The sequence below is a fragment of the Odocoileus virginianus genome, chromosome 8, assembly GCF_023699985.2.
Source record: "Odocoileus virginianus isolate 20LAN1187 ecotype Illinois chromosome 8, Ovbor_1.2, whole genome shotgun sequence".
NCBI classification, from domain to species: domain Eukaryota; kingdom Metazoa; phylum Chordata; class Mammalia; order Artiodactyla; family Cervidae; genus Odocoileus; species Odocoileus virginianus.
This window is the reverse complement of record NC_069681.1, coordinates 12,427,665-12,451,085: the sequence shown is the minus strand read 5'-3', so window position 1 is coordinate 12,451,085 and position 23,421 is coordinate 12,427,665. Positions and strand designations below refer to the sequence as shown.

The 23,421-nt window shown below is 45.0% G+C and overlaps 1 protein-coding gene across 2 annotated transcripts in view; it reads left to right on the top strand.

Moving 5' to 3' along the window:
* The window catches only part of ENOX1 (ecto-NOX disulfide-thiol exchanger 1), a 290,859-nt gene that overhangs the window by 218,012 nt on the left and 49,426 nt on the right, over positions 1 to 23,421 (top strand). Inside the window, exons 11-12 of one of the 2 annotated variants that reach the window (XM_070471187.1) lie at positions 655 to 762; positions 4,452 to 4,508. In XM_070471187.1, coding sequence (XP_070327288.1) covers positions 655 to 762; positions 4,452 to 4,508 — 165 coding nt within the window. The remainder of the gene's footprint in view (positions 1 to 654; positions 763 to 4,451; positions 4,509 to 23,421) is intronic. The other variant, XM_070471188.1, reaches the window with a different exon arrangement.

Below are 23,421 nucleotides of genomic sequence, written 5' to 3'. Positions count from 1 at the left end.
GGAATGCAAATAGGCATAGGCTCAAGGCTGATTGACAATTGCAAGTTCTAAAACAGCAGGTTCTGTTGTGTATGTCTTCTTATAATTGAGTCTGTTATAATCAGAAGCATATATGTGTAGACTATTCATGAACCCTTAATGGGCTCCTAGCTGCCTAAGGTTACTAGAGGAGGTCCCTGTGGTTAGTTTGTATCCCCTGTGTGCCTAGGGCACATGTTCAGGAGGTGGAAAAGTCTCTGTGGTTACTTTATAGTATGTCTGTGAGTTCTCCTGGGTGCTCTGGGAGGGGTTTAGATATCAGCTTGCATCCTTTCTGGCTAGGGCATCCCTGGTTGCTCATGCCGAACTTCCTGCCTAACATGCATTATTTTTATAAATGTGCATCTGTTCAAAGGAAAACAAAGGTGCCTTCATAAACACTGACACAAGCATTGTACATCAGTGTCACCAATACCCTGAGACTGTGGCATTAACTGCACGCTCATTACCCTATCTAGGGGGTGAAATGCACATTTTAAAAAGTCAGCTGAAGTCCAGATTACACTTTAAGGCATGTACAAAAATTTTTCTTGTGTTTTGGAATGGATGTTCTGATTATCTTACAATATTCCAGTTGGCCTGCTATCTTATCATAAACGTCCTTTAATTTCACAGCAATTGCTGACCATCCAGGAGGAGTTGAACAACAAAAAGTCAGAACTGGAGCAAGCAAAAGAAGAGCAGTCACACACACAAGCATTACTCAAAGTTCTCCAGGAACAAGTAAGTGAAAGCCACGGCTCCGACCCGTGAATCAGTTCAAATGCAGACACGCGCTTCCCCATGTTTGACGCATGCGCAAACACTGGCTGAAGTTAATCTGCAGTAGGATTAGCCTGGACCATCCCAATCTCCCAGCAGCTTTGCTGCGTGGGATTTTTAATCTCATCTCCAGCATCTCTGTTCTCACTTTGGTACCTCTTAGGCCACCCAAGCCTTCCAGCGATCCGTGAAACTTTCTTCCAGCAGACAAATGAATTTTGATTAAGTTTTAAAACATTGGCGATGCAGATAAATTTCAAAGCAAGCAGCTAGTTTCGTCTTAAGTCTAATCATGAGGAAAATGAGTTTATCATAGCCCATGGTCCTCCTGCAGACATTGGAATAAGAAGGACTGATTCATAGCGACATTAAAAAAGAAAACACGAAACTCTCCCCTGTGCATCAGGGCACTTATCTAGCCAGGGCGAGCAGCAGACCTTTTATACGAAGTTTGTAAATCTGATCATTTCATCCTGGCTTTCTGTGATACTAAAGTGTGGCCTGACATTGATAAGTGGATTTGAAAGTATTGTCTTACAGCAGGGTAAGATGGATTGCTTGGCAGCTAAGTGAAATCTAAGCCCTGATATCTACACAGGAGAAGCCAGGCAAGTTCCTGAAATACTTTCCTATTTCTGGCCTTCACAGGCTGCCCATGAAGTAATGAATGGCAAATGGAAGGGGGAGAAAATCACATATAGTAGCCCGAATCCTTTGGGGGTAGTCACATTTAGGTTGCTTTAAAATTTTCACTTACCATGGTATATGAGGAGGTCCTTTGTACAACATAAATCACTTCAAAAGTGATTTTAAAAAAAACAAGAACTATGAAGTTGGAGAAGTATGACCCTAGTCCACTGTGACTCAGTCACTGTACAAATGATTTTTACCTTTTTAATGGTTTGAAATCAAGAAAATGTATTTTCAGTCACTTTCCTCTAAAAGTGTAAGTGAATTGTGAGAGAACCTTGAAGGTGTCGGATAGTTTATAAGCTTTTATAGCTTTGGAGGAAAATACTTTCTTAAACTAATCATTACCTTTATATGATTAAGACAGATTCCATAACATAGACCGAGTCTGACTGTGTATGATTTTGGAGAAGTTAGACTGAACTGGGAAATACTGATGGCTACATTCACAGTGACTTACTGTCTAAGAGACCTGCAGTCTTTCCTCTGTTCTGTTCTTTCTTGCTTTACATTATGAAAAGGCTTCCAACAAACTGGAGCAGATTTGGTCCAGATTTGCACCTGATCAAACATACATGTCCCAGAGCTTTGTTGCTTTGTGTTTTCTCTGTCCGTCTCTTTGATTTACTGGGATGAGGAGGGGTGAATTCCTCTTCCTTTGAAGGACTCCAGTCCTTTATGTTGATTTGAAGTCCAAACCCCAGTCATAAAAATAGACGCTAAGTTTTGCAGATCGCATTGCTATATCCTTGTCATGACATGCATTTTTAAAGACCAATGCACACACATAAACTTTGGTGAAGCCTCACACTTCATTATCCATTCCTTAAAAAAAAAAAAAAAAGATACATGGGTAACGTAAAAGAGATTCAGAACAACCAAAATCACTAAAGACCTAGGAAGTATGACTGGAGAGGAAGCATTTTAAAATCTGCTGTGCTAATGGGATGGCTCTTTTTTGAGCAAAAGCCCCGAGAACACACAAGTCTAAGAAGGCCCGTGGAAGCCTAATGCTGTCGGCCACTCTTGTCTCCACCAGGCTGTTTTTCCCAAGAGCCCCTCGGCTGGTGCCCCTATCTGTCATCTTATAGACGAGGGCAGGCAGTGGACGTATTCCTTCTGTCCCCGTATAGCCACCACCCACACGCCCACACACGCACGTACAATTAGAAACTCACCTACCTCTGCATGGGCTTGCTTGGTGGCTCAGGTGATAAAGAATCCGTCTGCAATGCGGGAAACCTGGGTTCAGTCCCTGGGTTGGGAAGATCCTCTGCAGAAGGGCATGGCAACCCTCTCCAGTATTCTCACACACACACACACACACACACACACACACACACACACACACACACACACACACACACACACACACACACGGCAGAGTGAAAGGGTAACACGAAGCAGGACAATGGAATTCATTTAGGCAGAAGAAGGAGAGCGATGGGTGTGTTTGTGCTGGGCAACGTGTGAAGGTGGGACAAGCTTTAAATAAGAGTCCGTTCCTTCCACTGGAAAAACAGCAAAACCTGCTTCTGAGCCAGCCCCGCTCTTAACTCCCAGGAGCGCTAGTTGCAAGGCGGGATGAGCAGCGAGGGAGACGGTGAGGGTCACCATGGAAAGAAAACTCCCAGATGGGAAAGCCCAGCGGGGATTTGAAGGCCTCTGCGCCCTCTGACACAGCTGGTCTTCCTGTTGCCGAGATGCACTTGGCTTCTCACTTTTCTTACATGCTGCCCGCGTGCCCTCCTTCTTGTTGGGTGCGGGAACATCTGTGGCGCTGCCCGGAGGTCCCCTGAACACATTGTCTCTTTCTCAAGCACGATGATGTGAAAGTGAGCCTTCACCGGCTCCACGGGTCCGCAGTCAGCTGCCCCATGCTCAGCCCCTTCACGGTGCCACGGCTTTGGCAGAGCCCTGCTCTTGACTTGGAGAGCGTGTGGCTTTCTTGCTGAGAGTTTGAGATCATCTTGCAAAAACCAAAGAAGCTTTCATGCTGACACGTACACAGAGCCCCAGAGAACCAACCTGAGTCAAACATATTGGTAGTGCATTTATTTTCTTTTCAAACTTTAAGCATTTATATCGCACCGTGAGTGCTTTATTTTAGGCATTAAAAAAAGAGAGTGCTGAAGATGCTGCTTCCTAACCACAATGAGCCAGGAAGAAATACCAGCAAACAGCTGCAAGTCTGCTCACCTTTGCCCTTGTTCTCTGTCTCCATGTGTTTGCTTCAAGTCAGGCTAGAATAAAAATGCCAATTAAAGGTTTCCGGGAAATCTCCCGATAACTGATTACTCCTAAGCCTTCTGAGAGAGAACGGAGAGAAGGGCATTTTCAGATGTTCACTGTTAAAAATCTCAGCTGAGAAACAGCTTTTCTTCTAATGCCTCGGTGACCAAGGAGATGAGGTCCCATTTCTTCCTTTCCAAAAAGCAGCAGAGCATCTTCCTGTAGGAAGCCTCCAGAAACCACGTCAGTCGTTCGAATAGTTTCCCTAGGAGGACGCGTACAGTAGCGCTGCAGCGCATTAAAGCAAATGAAAATACATCACTCCCGAATAATCATTAGTACAACATCATTTAGCTGGCGGCAACTTGCAAACACTGCAGGGTTTAAATTAATAGCAATACAACGAGGAAATGAAATCATTTATTATTCTTAAGAACCAATTTTATACATTTTATGCCTATGAAACTGCTTTCTAATCTTATTATTTAAAAATAATGGCCAAGGCCCATTTATTTTTTTGCCACCATCAAGTTTCATAAAATATTGGCCTCAAACTGGTTTCAGTAAGACTCGTTAGAATTATGTGCTCCATCTGGTTTTTTTCTTGTTGGAAGTTTTCTCGAGTGTAGCCTCAGATCAATCAGGGTTAACAGGATGATATGCACTTAATAGATATGCCTGCTTATTCATTTGGGTCTTTGTTTTGTTTTTTGTCTTCAAACCTGCAGTTGAAGGGTACCAAGGAGTTGGTCGAGACCAATGGCCACAGCCATGAGGACACAAATGTAGGTACCCCGAACCTGATATTTGCTCTTCTTGCTTGGTGTTGATTAAATGCCCATGAGAAGGTAGCACTTTTTAACACAAAGGAAGTCAGAAACCCTGCCTCTCAGTAGCAAGATGACTAATGTGTGGTTTGGCAATAAAATAGGGTTGGTACTATTAGCTTAGGTTACCAAATGCCAACATAGACGTATTTGAGCTAATCTCTGTCATAAAAGTTCCAATCTCAATGAATTCATTCGAGCCCTTTATGTTTTCAAAGCTGTAAACTAATGTGGTGCTGGGATGGCAAATGGAATGAGACCCAGCAGGATAATAAGTTGTATACTGCATGTGTATTTGGTAGGTTTGCCTGGCAGTGAAGATGGTAGTGAAATGATTGTGATAGCCATCACGGTGAAATGATTGCTGTGCTGAAGAGGTTTCAAAGCAAACTCCTTCTCCCAGAAAACCCCGTGAATGTGTACCTGCCTCAGTCTCTGACCCAGATCAGTAGCGTGGTGCGTCCTTACTCTTGAGAGAGTCTAATGGTACCCAGTCCCACTTGGCACCCAGCTTCTTCTTATTAGTCAAATTCTCTCTTTACCTTGTAAGTTCTTTAGTCCTAGATGAAACAGTCCGCCGTGTAGATCATTGTCTCTCACATGTTTGATGATTTTGTTTTTGCCTTTTCTAAGATCTCTTTGGTGTCTGTCTTTATCTGACTGGCCTCATCACAGAAAATGCTTACTGAGCAGTTCTTTTCACATAATGCAGAGTCAGACATGATAATGAATGCCTGATTAAGCTAGAGCTGGGAGAAATTACACATCTCGCATTCACTGTTGTTTTAATTATATACAGCAGAGAGCCTGACATTCGGAGTACCAAAGAATCCCTCTTGATAGCTTGTTACTCCCAAACAGATATTTGACACATGATGCTTATTGAGAACCTACTGTGTACATGGGCCTCTGCTCAGTTCTGGAGGGGTGGTTACAGAGAAATATAAGACTTGTCGTCTTCCCTCAAAAAACTACGACAAAAGATTGATAAAATAAGGAACACTTGGGCAGGCAGCACACAAGATGAGATACACGTATGGGAAGGTGAGGTGGATGTGATGTGATGTGGTTTGAAATCCGGACTTTGCTGCCTAATCGCTATGTCAGCTTAACCAATTACTAAACCCCTCTGAGCTTCATTTTCCTCATTTGTGAAATTATCTGCAAAGCCTATCTCAAAAGCTTACAGTGATGTAATAAGCTAAGGCACATGGAAACCCAAGATGTGGTTGTTACGGCTTCTCCATGATGGATAATCAAGAACGACTTCCTGGAAAGTTAGGGAAGGAAGCCATTCACCCAGAGCGTTCCATAGGCAACAATGAGGCCTGAGCGGTGTTTGTTTTCACCCTCCAGTGTTCCGTTACTCCATCCCTACCCAAAAACCCTTTTTCAGGATCCTGGCTTCCAGGGACACATTACTGCTGTGTTTCAGAATTTTTGTGTGCTTCGCCGCCCAGAGTCAGCCCCTCTGTGCCTTTCAAGGAAGCTGCTGTCTAATCCAATAAGCCAGGCAAAGTGGCAGTGTGCCTCAATCTCCTGATCTGTAAAATGGGGTGATAGTACCTCCCTCTCCTTCCTTAAGGTTTACTCCAGGAAGCAAATTGGGTACTTGATATGGAACCACTAGGAAATTGTGAGGTTCTAGCTGCGTGGGATGTTGTTGAGATTAGGAACTCATCTGCTGATGGGATTAAATTGGATGACGCATGGAAAGATAGGCCTGACACAATGTCTAGTCTGTAAGCTCTTTCTTACGAAATGTCTAAAGACATTTATTATTGAATGGAAAAAGTGAAAAGACATCATCGTTGAGGTCTGATGTTCTCTCTAAAGGAAAGTTTTAATGTTTAAAAATACCTCTCTAGGTACTTCCCTGGCAGTCCAGTGGTTAAGACTCTGTGCTTCTGATACAGGGGCACATGGTTGTTCCCTGGTCAGGGAATTAAGATCCCACATACCATGAGGATAGCCAAAAATTTTTTAATTATGAAAAAAAAATTTTTTAAACCTCTCTAGAATCCATGACATGTGCTTTGTAATCAGCCACCGTAAACCACCATTGAGAGATGTTATTCCAGCAGGTCGAGCAAGGAGGAGCAGGACCTTGCTGGGGGAGGCAGTGGAGAGAGATTTGCAGTCTGATGGAGCCTGGTAGCAATAGCTTGTCTTCTCTTACTGGGCAGAGGGCTTGGCTAGTTTCTGTAACCCTAAAAATCACCTGTTCATTCAGGTGTTCCCTGGAGGTGGATTATTCCCTTGCCTTTCTTTTTTCTGTCCTGTTGTCTCCTTTAGGTAGCTTCCCCAGCACCTCTCTTAGGCTGCAGTGCAAGATGAGAAACAAAAAGTAGTTATTTGGGCCACACATTCAGAGCACTAGCAAAATAATTTAAGGTTTTTTTTTTTTTTTAATATCTGTGTGTCATCTGAAGTTTTCACCCTGTGGTCAGACTGAGAAGGTTTGCATCCACTTTGATCACTGACTAGCCATGTGACCAGAACCAGTGATTTGACCTCTTAGAACTTGACCTTCCTCATCTAGAAGCTACCTATGCAAAACCCTATATATAAACACCTGGCCCAGAATACCTTCTCAACAGGTATCAATTCCCTTTTCATGCATCAGTATCCAGCAGTATTTTAATACAGTAGACAGTGCTTTGACAGGGTGAATTTTAATGCAGTTCATGAGGTTTAAAGCTTCTGGCTCAGAGGTTATTGACTAAGGCATATAGGTTTTTTGTTTTTTTTTTTTCAACCATGATTATTCACATGCAAGGACAAAAGCGTTGTACATTTATCATTTATTAATAATATACAGTGGATTGGCACTGGCTTTGCGGGGTATTCTTGTGAGAATTAACAGTTGCTTCCTTAAAACAATATATTTTATTAGAAAAGCTTTGTATGAAACTGGAAAATTATCAAAAAGTATACAAAGGTAGGTAGTGAGGCTTCCCTGGTGGCTCAGTGGTAAAGAATCCGCCTGCCAAGCAGGAAACAGGAGTTCAGTCTCTGGGTTGGGAAGATCCCCTGGAGAAGGAAATGGCAACCCACTCCTGTATTCTTGTCTGGGAAATCCCATGGACAGAGGAGCCTGGTGGGCTGCAGTCTGTGGGGTCAAAAAAGAGTTGGACACGAGAGAGTGAGTAAACAACATGCAGAGGTAGAGAAAAATCTCATTACTCAGAAATAGTCACTATCAGTAGTTCATTTTAGTTCTTCTCAGTCACATGCATGTATATGACCAGAGGGGAAAAACCATTAAAAAAATAAAAGAAGAAATAAATATGATTTCATAGTGTCTTCTGTTTTACACCTCTCTTATTTCTCATTATACCAGGAATATTTTTCATGTCAACAAATGTTCCTCAAAAGCATAGTTCTTAATGGCTGTAGAACGGAGACATGAACTAATTGAACTGCACGCCTAATGTGTTAGGCTTTTAACTTCTCATTTTTTTTTAACATTATAAAAAATGCCATGATTTACACGCCCATAAATCTTGGTCCGCATTGCTCCTTTTTGTTTCTGGGGGATTCTGTCCATTAACAGCTGTGTCGCAAAGTCTGGCAGGGAGATTCGGAGCTCACAGAACTGCTGGGTGTTCAGAATGTTAGGACGGGAGCTTCCCTGGTGTCTCAGTGGGAAAGAATCCACCTGCCAACGTGAGAGACACGGGTTCGGTCCCCTGTCCAGGAAGATCCCACATACTGCAGGGCAGTTAAGCACCACAACTATTGAGCCTGTGCTCTAGGGCCTGGGAGCTGCAACGGCTGAGGCCCTGGCAGCCTGGAGCCCGTGCTCCCCAACAAGAGAAGCCCGCACGCCCCAACTAAGAGCAGCCCCCACTCCCCGCAACTAGATAAAAGCCTGACAGCAACAAAGACCCAGCACAGCCGAAAATAAATAAATTTTTTTTTTTTAATATAGAAAGAATGTTAGTGCGGCACAGGCACACGGATCGCATCCATCAGTTGTCCTAAAGGGATCCACTCAAAGATACGCTGAGTCTTAGCAATTTAATAACTCATTGGCCAATTTAATCTCAAGAACTGAGCTTATGGGACACTAGCTGCATGTAGTCAGTCAGTCACTTATACTTTTCTGTTGTTTTCACATCTTTTGGAGCAATGACAGTATCTGACTGACACCTCATTCAGTATTCTTTTTTTTTTTTTTTTTTTAATTTTTTTTTTCCTTTTTTTTTTTTTTTTATTAGTTGGAGGCTAATTACTTTACATCATTACAGTAGTTTTTGTTATACATTGAAATGAATTAGCCATGGATTTACATGTATTCCCCATCCCAGTCCCCCCTCCCACCTCCCTCTCCAGAAAGATAAAGACCATTACAGTATACTAACACATATATATGGACTTTAGAAAGATGATAACGATAACCCTATATGCAAAACAGAAAAAGAGACTCAGATGTATAGAACAGACTTGTGGACTCTGGGAGAAGGCGAGGGTGGGATGTTTCAAAAGAACAGCACTGAAACATGTATATTATCTAGGGTGAAACAGATAACCTGCCCAGGTTGGGTACATGAGACAAGTGCTCGGGCCTGGTGCACTGGGAAGACCCAGAGGGCTCATTCAGTATTCTTGAAGTCCCCAAACAGAGGTACCCTTGCAAAGCCCACCCTTGTCCCCATGCACAAGACCTTCTGTAAGCTCGTGCCCGTGAGAAAAAGATTCTGACGACTAATCTACAAGCATTAGCACCAGAAATAGATCGATTGCAAAGGCCTTTTCTCTAAGAGGACTGCGTTTGGGAGTTGAAATAGGTTTTTCTCTGTATTTGGAACTGGATTTGTATAAGTACATCCAAGTTTAAAACTAGCCTTTAGCACAGATCCTTTAGAGATTTCAGTTATTCCAGAACCAATTTTCTTTCCTAAAAGCTCAAGCTATGATTTTTTTTTTTTTCCTCTCAGCTCTCTCTTAATTCCTAGGATTGCTGAATAACTAACCTGGTCCCAGCTTGTTATATGTAACAGATATTAAAATCTCACTTTAAAAATTGAATCTCAAATTAAATTATTGCTATTAATGTATTGAATTAAAAGAATTGAATATCTGTCCTCATCTTGCATCTTTTTTAACAACCTTCCTCCCAAATGCCTCCCAGAGGTATCCCATTGCCAGCTATGATCCTTACATACATACGTTTGGTGGAAGGGAAGAGAGAGAGAAAGGCTATGAGAGTAGGAGGGATTGAATAAAGTGGCTACTTAAGCCAGCATTGTGTACAGAACAATTTATTCTCAAGGTGTTCCATGAATTTTGTTTCGTTCTTGCTTGGCCACACCACACAGCTTGTAGGATCTCGGTTTCCTGACCAGGGATCGAACCTGCGCCCCCTACTTTGGAAGCACGGGGTCTTAACCACTGGACAGCCAGGGAGTCCCTTCCCGTGAATTTTTTCCTCTTCCCTCTTTGTGTCTGCTCCAGGCAAGCTGCTGCTCCCAACCTCTGTTTGCCTACTTCAGGCTCACACACTGGAGACAGAGAAATCATTGGCAATCTGCAAAGAGTTTGAATTTGTGGTGTGGAAGGTTACCACCATCAAGAGGAACACCTTTCTCATCCAAGAAAATAAAAACACAAAAGAGAAAAGATTTTTCAGCTTTTCACATTGCGTCTGCAGGAAAGTAAATCCTCAACGTGTCCAAGTAAAGATGTGAGGCATGCATGAAAGAGCTGCTGTGCCAAGGCCGTTCTTCAGGTTTAGCATGTCGCAGCAGAAAGCCGCTGTTCACCAGGTGTTCTAATGATGTGGGCTATATGGCGGGAGTTCTGCTAGTGCCGAGTCCTGGGCCCGGTTTTAGGATGTGCTCTCACCTTTCAGGTGCATAAGCATGAGAGAGAAAGCATGCATACTGATGTGTTAACCAAGGCAAAAGAGGAAAAACCCACAGGAAACTGGGACCCTAGTCTCAAAGAGCAGAGACAACTCAGGCTCTGCCCTTTCCTCCCGTAACAACTTCCTGCCCGCTCTCGGGGTGCAGGGGGGGGGGCGCCCTGCTCTCGAACCTGCTGAGGAGCAGACAAGACAGTAGGGAACCCCTCAGCCCTGCCTCCACCCCATTCCGCAGGCTCCGTGGGAGGGAGCTGGGGCACCAGCCCAGGAAGCATGTGCTGGCAGACCCCAGCGGTGAGACCGCAGGCAGGCATCACGGTCCTTCCAGCCCCTGGCTGTCCCTCTTCTCACCCTCCTGCTGTCTGAGCTGCACAGAGTCCCTCAGTTTGTGATCCGACACAGGCTTCCATCCCTTAAAAAAAAAAAATTAGTATAGTTGGTTTACAACACTGTGTTAGTTTCAGGAGTGCAACGAAGTGATTCAGTTATCCGTATACATGTCTTCATTCTCTTTTAGACTCTTCTCATATAGGTCATCGGAAAGCATTGAGTAGAGTTCCCTGTACTATACAGAAGACCCTTGTTGGCTGTCCATCTTATAGATGGTGGTGTGTACATTCAGGGCTCCCCAGTGGCGTCAGTGGTAAAAGAACCTGCCTGCCAGGGCAGGAGATGCCGGAGACCCAGGTTCTATCCCTGGGTTGGGAAGATCCCCTGGAGGAGGAAATAGCTACCCACTCCGGTATTTCTGCCTTTAGAATCCCATGGACAGAGGAGCCTGGAGGGCTGCAGTCCCTGGGGTTGCAAAAGAGTCAAACACGACCGAGCATGAGGCAATGTCTGTTCATCCCAAGCTCCTGATTTATACCCATGTTTTCCCTTTGCTAACCTGTAAGTTTGTTTTCCATACTGTAAGTCTATTTCTGTTTTGTAAACAAGTTCATTTGTGTCATTTTGTTTTTTTAAATTAGATTCCCCATATGAGTGATCATACTATGTTTGTCTTTCTCTGATTTCACCTTCCACCCCTTTTTGACTCAGTAAATCAAGTATTCGTTGAAGGAGGCAAGGGAGTGTGGAGGTTAGGAACAGAGCTGGGCGCCAAGCAGCCTGGCTTTAGTCCTGGTTCCGTCATTTACTGTCTGGTAGACCCTGAGCCATGCATGGCGCCTTGCACCACCATTTAATTCACATGGAAGATGAAGGTGATGATCTCAGCTACCTGGCAGGACTCCTGTGAGCATTGCTTAGCAGTGCTAATGTGGCCAGGAAGTAGTGGCTGTTATTGTCGCCCCAGGCTTCCACGTGCCAGGTGCGATGCTGGGTTCTGGAGATCCATCGGTGAGTCCTATAGACCTGATTCCTGCCCCGCTTGGAGCTGATGCTGTCATCATACCCTGCTCTTACCGAAACTCGCTTACTCTGTCTCACTCCATCAAGACTCCCTCTCCACCTTCAGGTCGATTGTCGTTGTTCACTCAGTCGTGTCTGACCCTTTGCGACCCCATGAACTGCAGCACACCAGGCGTCCCTGTCCTTCACCTTCTCCTGGAACTTCCTTAAACTCATGTCTGTTGAGTCAGTGATGCCATCCAACCATCTCGTCATCTGTTGTCCCCTTCTCCTCCTGCCTTCAGATTGATATCACAGTGCAAATAATGAACGGGCTTGAGGTAGCTAGTTGGCATGTTTTCATAAACTCTCTGGAGATAAGACCTCTATTGGAAGGATTGAGTCCATGGGGAGGAGACTCTGGTGGGCATAGGGCACCATGTGTAAGTATATAGAGGGCTTTGAACCCCCTCAAAAGCTCAACTGGAAAATCAGTAGCCACTTTGTCTTCCTTCAGGGAGAGATGGGACCACGTCTGTAGCTGCCTGAGGTCACCGTTGCTCTGTACGTGTGTGCATACTAAGTTGCTTCATTTATGTCAGACTCTTTGCAACTCTATGAACTGCAGCCCACCAGGCTCCTCTGTCCGTGGGATTCTCCAGGCAAGAATACTGGAGTGGGTTGCCAGGCCTCTCCAGGGGTTCTTCCCAACCCAGGGATCAAACCCGCATCTCTTATGTCTCCTGCATTGGCAGGCGGGTTCTTTACCACTGGGCCACTGGGAAATCCAATATTTTCTTTATCTTGTAATATATGTCCCTGTTCACATATTTAATGTTTACACCCAAAATCCAGCCTCTTCCTCCAGTTACAGCCTCTGTAACGTTGGTTTTCTCCTGCTGCTGCTGACTTCCCCACCGCAACCCCCCTCTACTCTCCTGCCCGCATGCAACTGCCTTCTTTCCAGCTAGTTTACAATGTTTTGTTTTGTTTTGGTGAATTAGCTTTCTGCTGTGCCATTTGCTGTGAAATCCAAAATTCCTTCTGAAAAAACCTACGCCCATCCCAACCCAGCCCTCTTGGAAAGAATTGATGGTGGGAGGAGACCCTATTTGTACACCCACTCCCCAACACCTGCAGAGCTCCAGGGAAGGATGAGAAAGGGAGCTGCTGTCAAGATAGACCGAAGCTGACTTCGGGGATCATGCTTTGGTTTCTGGCAAACACTAGAGAGGTTTCCTTACCAGGAACCTTCCTGCCAGCTGAGCCTGTGTTTCTGCAGCTGAAGCCAGTGCTGCAGGTGGTCGTTTTGTCAGGGACAGGGGCTCTGAGGACCTGCCCGGCCGTTGGAGGATCTGGAGCATGTAATAGGATTTTTGCTGGTGGTGTTCAGTCGTTAAGTTGTGTCTGACTCTTTGCGACCCCCTGGCTTGCAACACACACTGGGCCTCCCTGTCCCTCACCATCTCCTGGAGTTTGCCCAAGTTCATGTCCATTGAATCAGTGATGCCATCCAACCATCTCATCCTCTGCTGCCTTCTTCTCCTTTTGCCTTTCAATCTTTCCCAGCGTCAGAGTCTTTTCCATTAAGTCAGCTCTAATAGGATTGGCACATGTTTAATAAAGTTGACAGGTTGGATTTGGAGAAGTGAAAACACCTTTTCCCCTAGGTCCAGTTAGAAACAGCCAAAGGAGACATAAATTTCAGGACTGTGTGAAATGGTCTAACACAGACATGATAGTTTTATACCTGATGCCAAGATCTGAAACCAAAGTTTTCCATTTTGGAAAGCAATACTCTTTCCCCAAAAGGTTAATGATAATCCTATGTGATGTAGAAGCAAAAGCAATTATTTACTATGAAGGTTACTAACTTTTATAGATCCAATCCACACATACACACACAAACGTTCTTAACTTAAAAGAGCATTTCTTTTTGTGGAAAATGTGGAAAATGCAAGAAAATACAGAGAATACAACCACCCGCAATCTTGCGACTCAGAAATGAGTGTTTACACTTCTTTGTGTTTCCTTCAGCTTTGTCCACGTGCACACACACACACTTTTACCAGATTTACAATTTACCATATGGGCGGTTTCACAGCCTACATTCATTTTTCATTGTGAGTCATGAGCATTCTCCCATGTTATCAAATATTTTCTCACTATGACATTTCTGTGTTTTTTATTTATTATATTTTAATTGAGGATAATTGCTTTACAGCGCCGTGTTGGTTTCTGCTGTACATCAGCGTGAGTCAGCCATAGGTGTCCGTGTGTCCCCTCCCTCACGAGCCTGCCTCCCACCTCCCTCCCCAGCCAGCCTCCAGGCTGTCACCGAGCACCATTCTGAGTTCCCTGGGTCACACGGAACGTTCCCACCACCTTGCGTCTTGCATATGCTGATGCACGCCTTTCAGTGCCGCTCTCTCAGGCCGGCCAAGCCTCTCCTCCCCCCACTGTGTCCACGGTCTGTTCTCTGTGTCTGCGTCTCCGCTGCTGCTCTATGGATGGGTTCATCAGGACCGTCTTTCTCAGTTCAGTTCAGTCGCTCGGGCGTGTCCAACACTGTGCAGCCTCGTGGACTGCAGGCCTCCCTGTCCTTCACCAGCTCCCGGAGCTTGCTCCAACTCATGCCCGTCAAGTCAGAGAGGCCATCCACCCATCTCATCCTCTGTCATCCCCTTCTCCTGCCTTCAATCTTTCCCAGTGTCAGGGTCTTTCAAATGAGTCAGTTCTTCCCATCAGTTGGCCAAATGCAGCCTCAGCATCAGTCCTTCCAATGAATATTCAGGACTGATCTCCTTTAGGATGGACTGGTTGGATCTCCTTGCAGTCCAAGGGACTCTCAAGAGTCTTCTCCAACACCACAGTTCAAAAACATCAATTCTTCTGTGCTCATCTTTCTTTGTAGTCCAACTCTCACATCCATACATGACCACTGGAAAAGCCATAGGTTTGACTAGACAGACCTTGTTGGCAAAGTAATGTCTCTGCTTTCTAGAGACATCTAGATTCCATATATGTGTGTTAATACATGACACTTGATTTTCTCTTTCTGACTTTTAATGACTGTGTAAATACTTCATGCCATAGCTGTCCTGTAGTTTCCTTACTCTGCCTGCCATGGGACTTTAAAATGTTTTTGTCTTTGCTGTCATAGATGTTGTGCAGTGATTAGTCTCTAACAATGCATTAGTTAATTCGTTCACCATTTAAGCACTTTTGAAACGGGGAAGCTTTTCTACTTAATTGGGAGTTAGTGATAGATTCCTTACAGTTATACAATATAAGTGACAAATAGATTCAAGCAATTGGATCTGATAGACAGAGTGCCTGAAGAACAGAGGTTCTTGACATTGTACAGGAGGCAGTGACCAAGACCATCCCCAAGAAAAAGAAATGCAAAAAGGCAAAATGGCTGTCTGAGGAGGCCTTACAAATAGCTGTGAAAAGAAGAGAAGCAAAAAGCAAAGGAGAAAAGGAAAGATATTCCCATTTGAATGCAGAGTTCCAAAGAATAGCCAGGAGAGATAAGAAAGCCTTCCTCAGTGATCAGTGCAAAGAAACAGAGGAAAACAATAGAATCGGAAAGACTAGAGATCTCTTCAAGAAAATTAGAGATACCAAGAGAACATTTCATGCCAAGATGGGTACAATAAAGGACAGAAATGATATGGACCTAACAGAAGCAGAAGATATTAAGAAGAGGTGGCAAGAATACACAGAAACTGTATAAAAAAGATCTTCATGACCCAGATAATCACAATGGTGTGATCACTCACCTAGAGCCAGACATCCTGGAATGTAAAGTCAAGTAGGCCTTAGGAAGCATCACTACAAACAAAGCTAGTGGAGGTGATGGAATTCCAGTTGAGCTATTTCAAATCCTGAAAGATGATGCTGTGAAAGTGATGCTGCACTCAATATGCCAGCAAATTTGGGAAACTCAGCAATGGCCACAGGACTGGAAAAGGTCAGTTTTCATTCCAATCCCAAAGAAGGGCAATGCCAAAGAATGCTCAAACTACTGCACAATTGCACTCATCTCACACGCTAGCAAAGGAATGCTCAAAATTCTCCAAGTGAGGCTTCAGCAGTACATGAACTGTGAACTTCCAGATGTTCAAGCTGGATTTAGAAAAGACAGAGGAATCAGATATCAAATTGCCAATATGCATTGGATTATTGAAAAAGCAAGAGAGTTCCAGAAAAACATCGACTTCTGCTTTATTGACTGTGCCAAAGACTTTGACTGTGTGGATCACAACAAACTTTGGAAAATTCATCAAGAGATGGGAATACCAGACCACCTTACCTGTCTCCTGAGAAATCTATATGCAGGTCAAGAAGCAACAGTTAGAACTGGACACGGAACAACAGACTGGTTCCAAATTGGGAAAGGAGTATGTCAAGACTGTATATTGTCACCCTGCTTATTTATCTTATATGCAGAGTATATCATGAGAAATGCTGGGCTGGATGAAGCACAAGCTGGAATCAAGATTGCCAGAAGAAATATCAATAACCTCAGATATGCAGATAACACCACCCTTATGGCAGAGAGTGAAGAGGAACTAAAAAGCCTCTTGATGAAAGTGAAAGAGGAGAATAAAAAGTTGGCTTAAAATTCAACATTCAGAAAACTGAGATCATAGTATCTGGTCCCATCACCTCATGGGAAATACATGGGGAAACAGTGGAAACAGTGACAGACTTTATTTTTGGGGGCTCCAAAATCACTGCAGATGGTGACTGCAGCCATGAAATTAAAAGACGCTTACTCCTTGGAAGAAAAGTTATAACCAACCTAGATGGCATATTAAAAAGCAGAGACATTACTTTGCCAACAAAGGTCTGTCTAGTCAAGGCTATGGTTTCTCCAGTAGTCATGTTTGGATGTGAGAGTTGGACTGTAAAGAAAGCTGAGCAACAAATAATTGATGCTTTTAAACTCTGGTATTGGAGAAGACTCTTGAGAGTCCCTTGGACAGCAAGGAGATCTAACCAGTCCATTCTAAAGGAAATCGTCCTGAATATTCATTGGAAGGACTGATGCTGAAGCTGAAACTCCAATACTTTGGCCACCTGATGTGAAGAGCTGACTCATTGGAAAAGACCCTGATGCTGGGAAAGATTGAAAGTGGGAGAAGGGGATGACAGAGGATGAGATGGTTGGATGGCATCACTGACTCAATGGATATGAGTTTGAGTAAACCTCGGGAGTTGGTGATGGACAGGGAGGCCTGGCGTGCTGCAGTCCATTGGGTCGCAAAAAGTCAGACATGACTGAACTGAACTGAACTGATAGAGGGAGATCCATTGATTCTTCATTGCAGCACTGTTTATAATTGCCAGGACATGGAAGCAACCTAGATGCCCATCAGCAGATGAATGGATAAGGAAGCTATGGTACATATACACAATGGAATATTACTCAGCCATTAAAAAGAATTCACTGGAATCAGTTCTAATGAGATGAATGAAACTGGAGCCCATTATACAGAGTGAAGTAAGCCAGAAAGATAACGACCAATACAGTATACTAACGCATATATATGGAATTTAAAAAGATAGTAACGATAACCCTATATGCAAAACAGAAAAAGAGACACAGATGTACAGAACAGACTTTTAGACTCTGTGGGAGAAGGCGAGGGTGGGATAATCTGAGAGAATAGCACTGAAACAAGTATACTATCAAGGGTGAAACAGATCACCAGCCCAGGTTAGATGCATGAGACAAGTGCTCGGGGCTGGTGCACTGGGAAGACCCAGAGGGATGGGATGGGGAGGGAGGCGGGAGGGGGGATCGGGATGGGGAACACATGTAAATCCATGGCTGATTCATGTCAATGTATGGCAGAAATCACTACAATATTGTAAAGTAATTAGCCTCCAACTAATAAAAATAAATGAAATAAAAATAAAAACAAAAACTGGAAAAAAAAAAACCACTTTGTATTTTGTGTTGGCGTGTGGCTGATTAACAATGTTGGAATAGTCTCAGGTGGACCGCAAAGGGACTCCGCCATGTATATACATGCATCCTATCACCCAAAGTCCTCTCTGATTCTTTAAAAAGGTTAAAGCTCATCATCTGCTCGGTAAGTGATGAAGTAAACAACCAATAATAATGTCTCGATATTACCACAATGAGGGATTTCCACGGTGGCTCAGCAGTAGAAAATCTGCCTGCAACAGGAGACAAGAGTTAGATCCCCGAATCGGGAAGAACCTCTGGAGGAGGGCATGGCAACCCACTCACTATTCTTGCCTGGAGAATCTCATAAACAGAGGAGCCTGGTGGGCTACAGTGCATAGGGTTGCAAAGAAGTGGGACTTGATCAAAGCAGCTGAGCACACGTGTTATCACAGAGAGTGGATACTGAGTTCTTAACTGGAAAGGGAAAGAGCTCCCAAGAATGTCTGCATTCTGGGAGCTCCTGGTGATCCAGTGGTTAAAACTCTGCACTTCCAATGCCAGGGGCATGGGTTCGATCCTTGGTCAGTCAGGGAACTAAGATCCCACATACTCTGCAGTATGCCCCTCAAAAAAGGCATGAAAAAAAAAAGAAGTCTGCATTCTGAAGATACAGGCAAACTGTGTAGCCTTCATAAATGATTTAGAAGAATGAGGTGAAGACATGTTATTGGAGGAATTTGTTCTGTGAGCTAGAGGGCCATCTTCCTGGTGGCCTGGTGGGGGCAGAGTCTCTTCTCTGTGTGGACCTCAGACCAAGACCACCCCTGTACAAATGAGGTCAGTCCACTCTCTCAGGAGAATACATGCAGTTGAGAAGAAGGCTCAAGTGAAAGGACGAAAAGAGTTCCAAGCCCAAATAGAACATTCACTTTTCTTTTCTAAGATGGCCCAGCAGGTACATGGAGACTCCAAAGCATCAGCAAGAGATGCAGACAGAAATACTCAGACATGACTTGCGTGCAGGCAGTCTCACTGTAAAGTCTAATAAACCCAGAGAGCTCAGTCCCTTTCTCCCAGGAGATCCTGCTTAGCCCTGCTGGGTGGGCTGCTCAAAACAGAACAGGAAGAAGGCTGAGGAGCGTTTATGAAAAAAGCCAGGAGCCCAGAAGGTGGCCGGAAGCGGCTTGTTCTGGGGCCTCTGGAAGATGGTAGGGAAACACGGGGCGCCTTCTTCTCTGAGGCTGCTTCCGTTCCTGCCGGCATGTCACTGGGATCAGTGACTCTGAAAACGCCGGGCGACGGGTTCACCAGGGGGTGAGCATCCTCTCGTTAGTTCTCTGTGTTTCTTAGGAGCCGTAGGGCTTCCTCGACGTTTGTTGTTGTTATTTTTTTTTATCTTTGGCTGTACTGGCTCTTCGTTGCTGTGTGCAGACTTTCTCTAGTTGCAGCAAGCAGGGGCTCCTGTCTGTTTCCAGTACGGTGGCTTCCCTTGATGCAGAACTCTCGGCCTGCGGGCTTCGGTATTTGCGGCCCAGGGGCTCAGTAGTTGCAGCCCCCAGACTCTGGAGCACAAGCTCAGTAGTCATGGCCCACAGGCTTCATTACACCACCGCAGGTGGGATCCTCCCGGACCAGGGATCGAACGTGGGTCCTTGCCTGCATGGCGAGGCGGATCCTTAACCACGGGACCACAGGGGAAGCCCCTTTGTTGTTTTTAGAATATTAAACGTCCTGCAGTGATTTCCGCAGTCCTCATCTCTGCTCACCACAGGGGCCAGGAGAAAGGGAAGTATGACATGCTTCTTCCCGGGCTGTGGCCAGCATTCGCCCGGCTCACCACCCATGACGTTGGTCTCGCTCGAGGATTTCCTGCTCGGTGCTTCCTGGGATCTCAAGAGGATTCTAGAGCTCTGCGCGGGACGGTCAGCCTCTCTCTCTCTCCACACACACTGCTCATCTCCAGACCTCATCCATCGCAGTACCACATGACTCACTAGATACCGTGGCATTTCTTTGAGGAAATGTGCAGGAAAAGGACAAAGAAGAAAAGTAGGTGGAAAGAACTAAAAAAGGGAAGATGGGGCAGAACAGACCACCACAGGAAGTACTTCCAGGTTTCCATCACTGTCTGTGACTGCCAGCACTTGTAAAGCCACAGCCAGAAGAGCGAGGGTGTCAACCACCACACCCGTCCCTGCCGACTCGAGTTGGCCAAACTGCCTTCACCAAAGGTGTACATCGTCATACAAATATGCCCAAATCATGGAAGCTTTCCCCAAAGTAAGCTTATCATGGAATTCCAGGCAAAACAAAGAAAAACTTAGTTGCTAGTCTGCAGCTGCAATCCTGGAGGACTCCCTGGAGGGGGCTGTAAAGGTCAGACTTGGAACTTTCAGACGACCCGCCAGCAAGTGAGTGCTTCAGCCTCACTAGCCCTTCTTGCTCTGAAAGAGGCTCCTCTTTCCTACCCCCACCCCTGCACCCCACCCTGTTGAGGGCCTGACAGGTGAGAATCATGCCCCCAGCCATGAGTTCACGGCCAAATGTAGCACCCCTCCCACTCCTTCCCAGCCTGCCACCCCGCCCAGAGGGACACGCGGCCACCCTGCACTCCCAGGCGCCAGACATCCTGTCTGTCGCTACCTGGAACGGGGCGTCGTAACCAGACCTTCAGGAACGCCACGCACCTCCTGCTTGTGGCTTTAAACCTGACTTAGGGTCTCTCAAAATTTCAGAACTTCTGCCCGCCAACCCCTTGCATCGCTGTCCTCTGTGTCTTCTCGATTCAGGCAGAGCAGATGTTGAGCTGGGGAGGAAAGCTTCCATCCACCCCTGCTGATGGGAGAGGCCTTCACATTTTACGTTCTTTCTAGAAAGACTCACAGCCTCAGAACACTTAATAGGTTTTGTTTGTCATTGTTATTTTAAGATTTCTGTTCCTTTTTTTTTTCTCCCCTAGAAAATCCTCTAAGCCTCAGCTTTTCCAGCCCTTGTAGGAAACTGCCCTTGTAGGAGAGATTTGTGGCCATGATGCTCAGCATCGCCATCATTTTTATTGTTAGGTCAGCTTCCCTGTGGAATCTCAGAGTGCCTTTCTTTGTCTGGCCAGTTTCCAAACTGTTCAGTGTATGTTCATAAGCTGCTTATGTTCATGAGACTTTCAGAATCTGCACAGTTCCTTTCCATGCCAGCTTTGAGAAAGAGGACTTGAAGCTAGGGCAGAGGTCTGCAAGTATGACCTGTGTAAAGCCCGCACACCTGTGCGGGTGCAGTTCCCTGCTCCTGTCACCACGTGTATACACACACGGACACACGTGTGCACAAGTATGTCATGTTGCGCCACTGTGAGCTTGGGTGTGACTCCTGGACATTTTACATACCAATTCTCAGGCTGGTCCCCTTGGTCAGAACAGAAATGACTGTTGGCCTGCTACGGGGAGTAACTGTTGACCCGGTCTCCTAAATAAATGACTTTAGTCAACAGGTCAGATGTGGCCAGGTGCACCATTCATTCAGTTCAGTTCAGTCGCTCATTTGTGTCCAACTCTGCAACCCCATGAACGGCAGCACGCCAGGCCTCCCTGTCCATCACCAACTCCCGGAGTCCACCCAAACCCATGTCCATTGAGTCGGTGATGCCATCCAACCATCTCATCCTCTGTTGTCCCCTTCTCCTCCTGCCCTCAATCTTTCCCAGCACCATTCATTAAAAACTCTAAATAGTTAGATTTTTTTTTTAATTGATAATTCCGTTTTCCTCCATCTATCATGTCATGCATTGGGCCTGCAATGCAAATTCTACCTTGTTTAAGCCCAGCTGAATTCCCACTTCTTGGGATCAGCCCAAGTTAACAACCATCTTTTTCTTATTCCCACAGAATTTATCATTGTCTCAAACATTCTGAACAACCCAGATATGATAGGCTCCTCAACTCAGGTGTAAGTCCCTTAAGGGCCTATAATATGTAGGTATGCGTTCCAGAACCTAACATAGTGATGAGCCTAGTACATAGGCACATCTGTAATATAATACATTTATAACACTTATTGATTGATGGACATGATTCAGACAGCTCTGTGAATCTCTTTGACGTGATTAGGTGATTCCTTCTATATATGATCTGCAGCTGATCTCAGAGATTAAGCACATTTTGCTGCAGTTCAGTGTAAGATGTGTACAGAAGTCTTGCCAATGGTGAAAGTTAGAATTGAAATAGTAGGGATCACTCATCCAGCTTTCTTATTCTACAGATTTGATTTGGTGTAAGTTTTCTTGCCTGATGGTTAGCACCTCTGAATTTTGTATTCTCTAAGGCAGTGCTACTCAAACTTTAGTAAGCAACAGAATCAAAAGGAGGCCTTCTTAAAGCACAGGTTGGTGGGCCCCCCTTAGCGTTAGAGTTTGGGGAGGTTTGGGCTGAGGTCTGAGAACTTGCACTTGAATAAGCTCCCGGTGCCATCAACCTACAGACACTTTGGGTAACTACGCCTACTGTCCAGTCCAGATTAAGTGCTGCTATGGGCTTCCACAGCCCCTAAGGCCAGCGCTTGTCATAGTTACATCACACTGTATTTTAATATATTTCACGTGCCTGTCCATCCTCTAGACTCAGCAAACACTGTTAGCCATCTTTGAATCTGATCTAGCACAAAACCAACCATATAGTAGATGCTCAATACATATTTGATGGATAAGAGAGTGGTGGAGGTTCAGTGAATTGGATTATACTCAACTGAGGTGTCCAGAGACTTAAGTCTAAAGGTTGAACTTTGCTGTGATTCAACGCCAGAAGGAAAATATACAGCTGGGAATCACCAGATTCTGGTTTATAAGACGTCACAGCCATCCGGAGACTACACACAGGATAGGTGGCCTCACAGCCAGCCGTTCCTGTGTCCACCCAAGTCCACGTGATGGGCAGGGTAGTGTCCGAGACACGGTGCTGGGCGCTGGGAGCACGGGTGGCTGCAGCCCAGTCACCGTCCTCAGGGAGCCCGTGGCTCATGTGGAGACAGCAGACGCTGAAAGGGGGACCCCAAACGCGGGCTTCAGTCCTCTCAGCAGGGAAGGGCCTTGGGCTGGGATTATAGACTTGAGCAAAGTCCAGAGGTTCTGATTCCCTGAGAAGTAACTTGCACAAAGGGCGGTATAGACTAATAGCTCCACAGGCTGACTCCCTGGAGCTCGGTCTTACAGCCACCACTTTATGTGAGCTTAGGAAACTAATTAAGTTGTGCCTCGATTTTATCATCTGTAAAGCAGAGAGGATAGCAGGACTGGGTCCTGGTAGCTACCAAGTACTCAGCAAGGGCTAACTATTAGTATTATCATCAGTGCCATTATTTTTCTAATTCAGAGGATTCCAAATTCTACATCCATCATGCACCATGCATCAGCAATCCAGACCACTTCATTCTTGGAGTATTTCTCAGAGCTGGTGTATGCCCGGAGGCCCTGAGGAGAGAGAATTGGATTTTGGTGCGTGGGGGAGGGGAGACGCTTTAATGTTTATTGAGATCTCACAGTATGGCTGGCAAACCCTGTGGAATTTGATCTTACTTTAGTAATAATTAAATGTCTCTCTTTCCCATTTATCAGATTGCATCCCATCTATTCTTATGACCTAATTTACCTCTATAAAGGTCAAAAAAACTCTGAATTTTAATATTATCATTAGTAACGTAAACTCAGCAGGTGAAAATTATGATAGTGGGTGCTTGTAGCGGAGAAAAATAAGAAATGT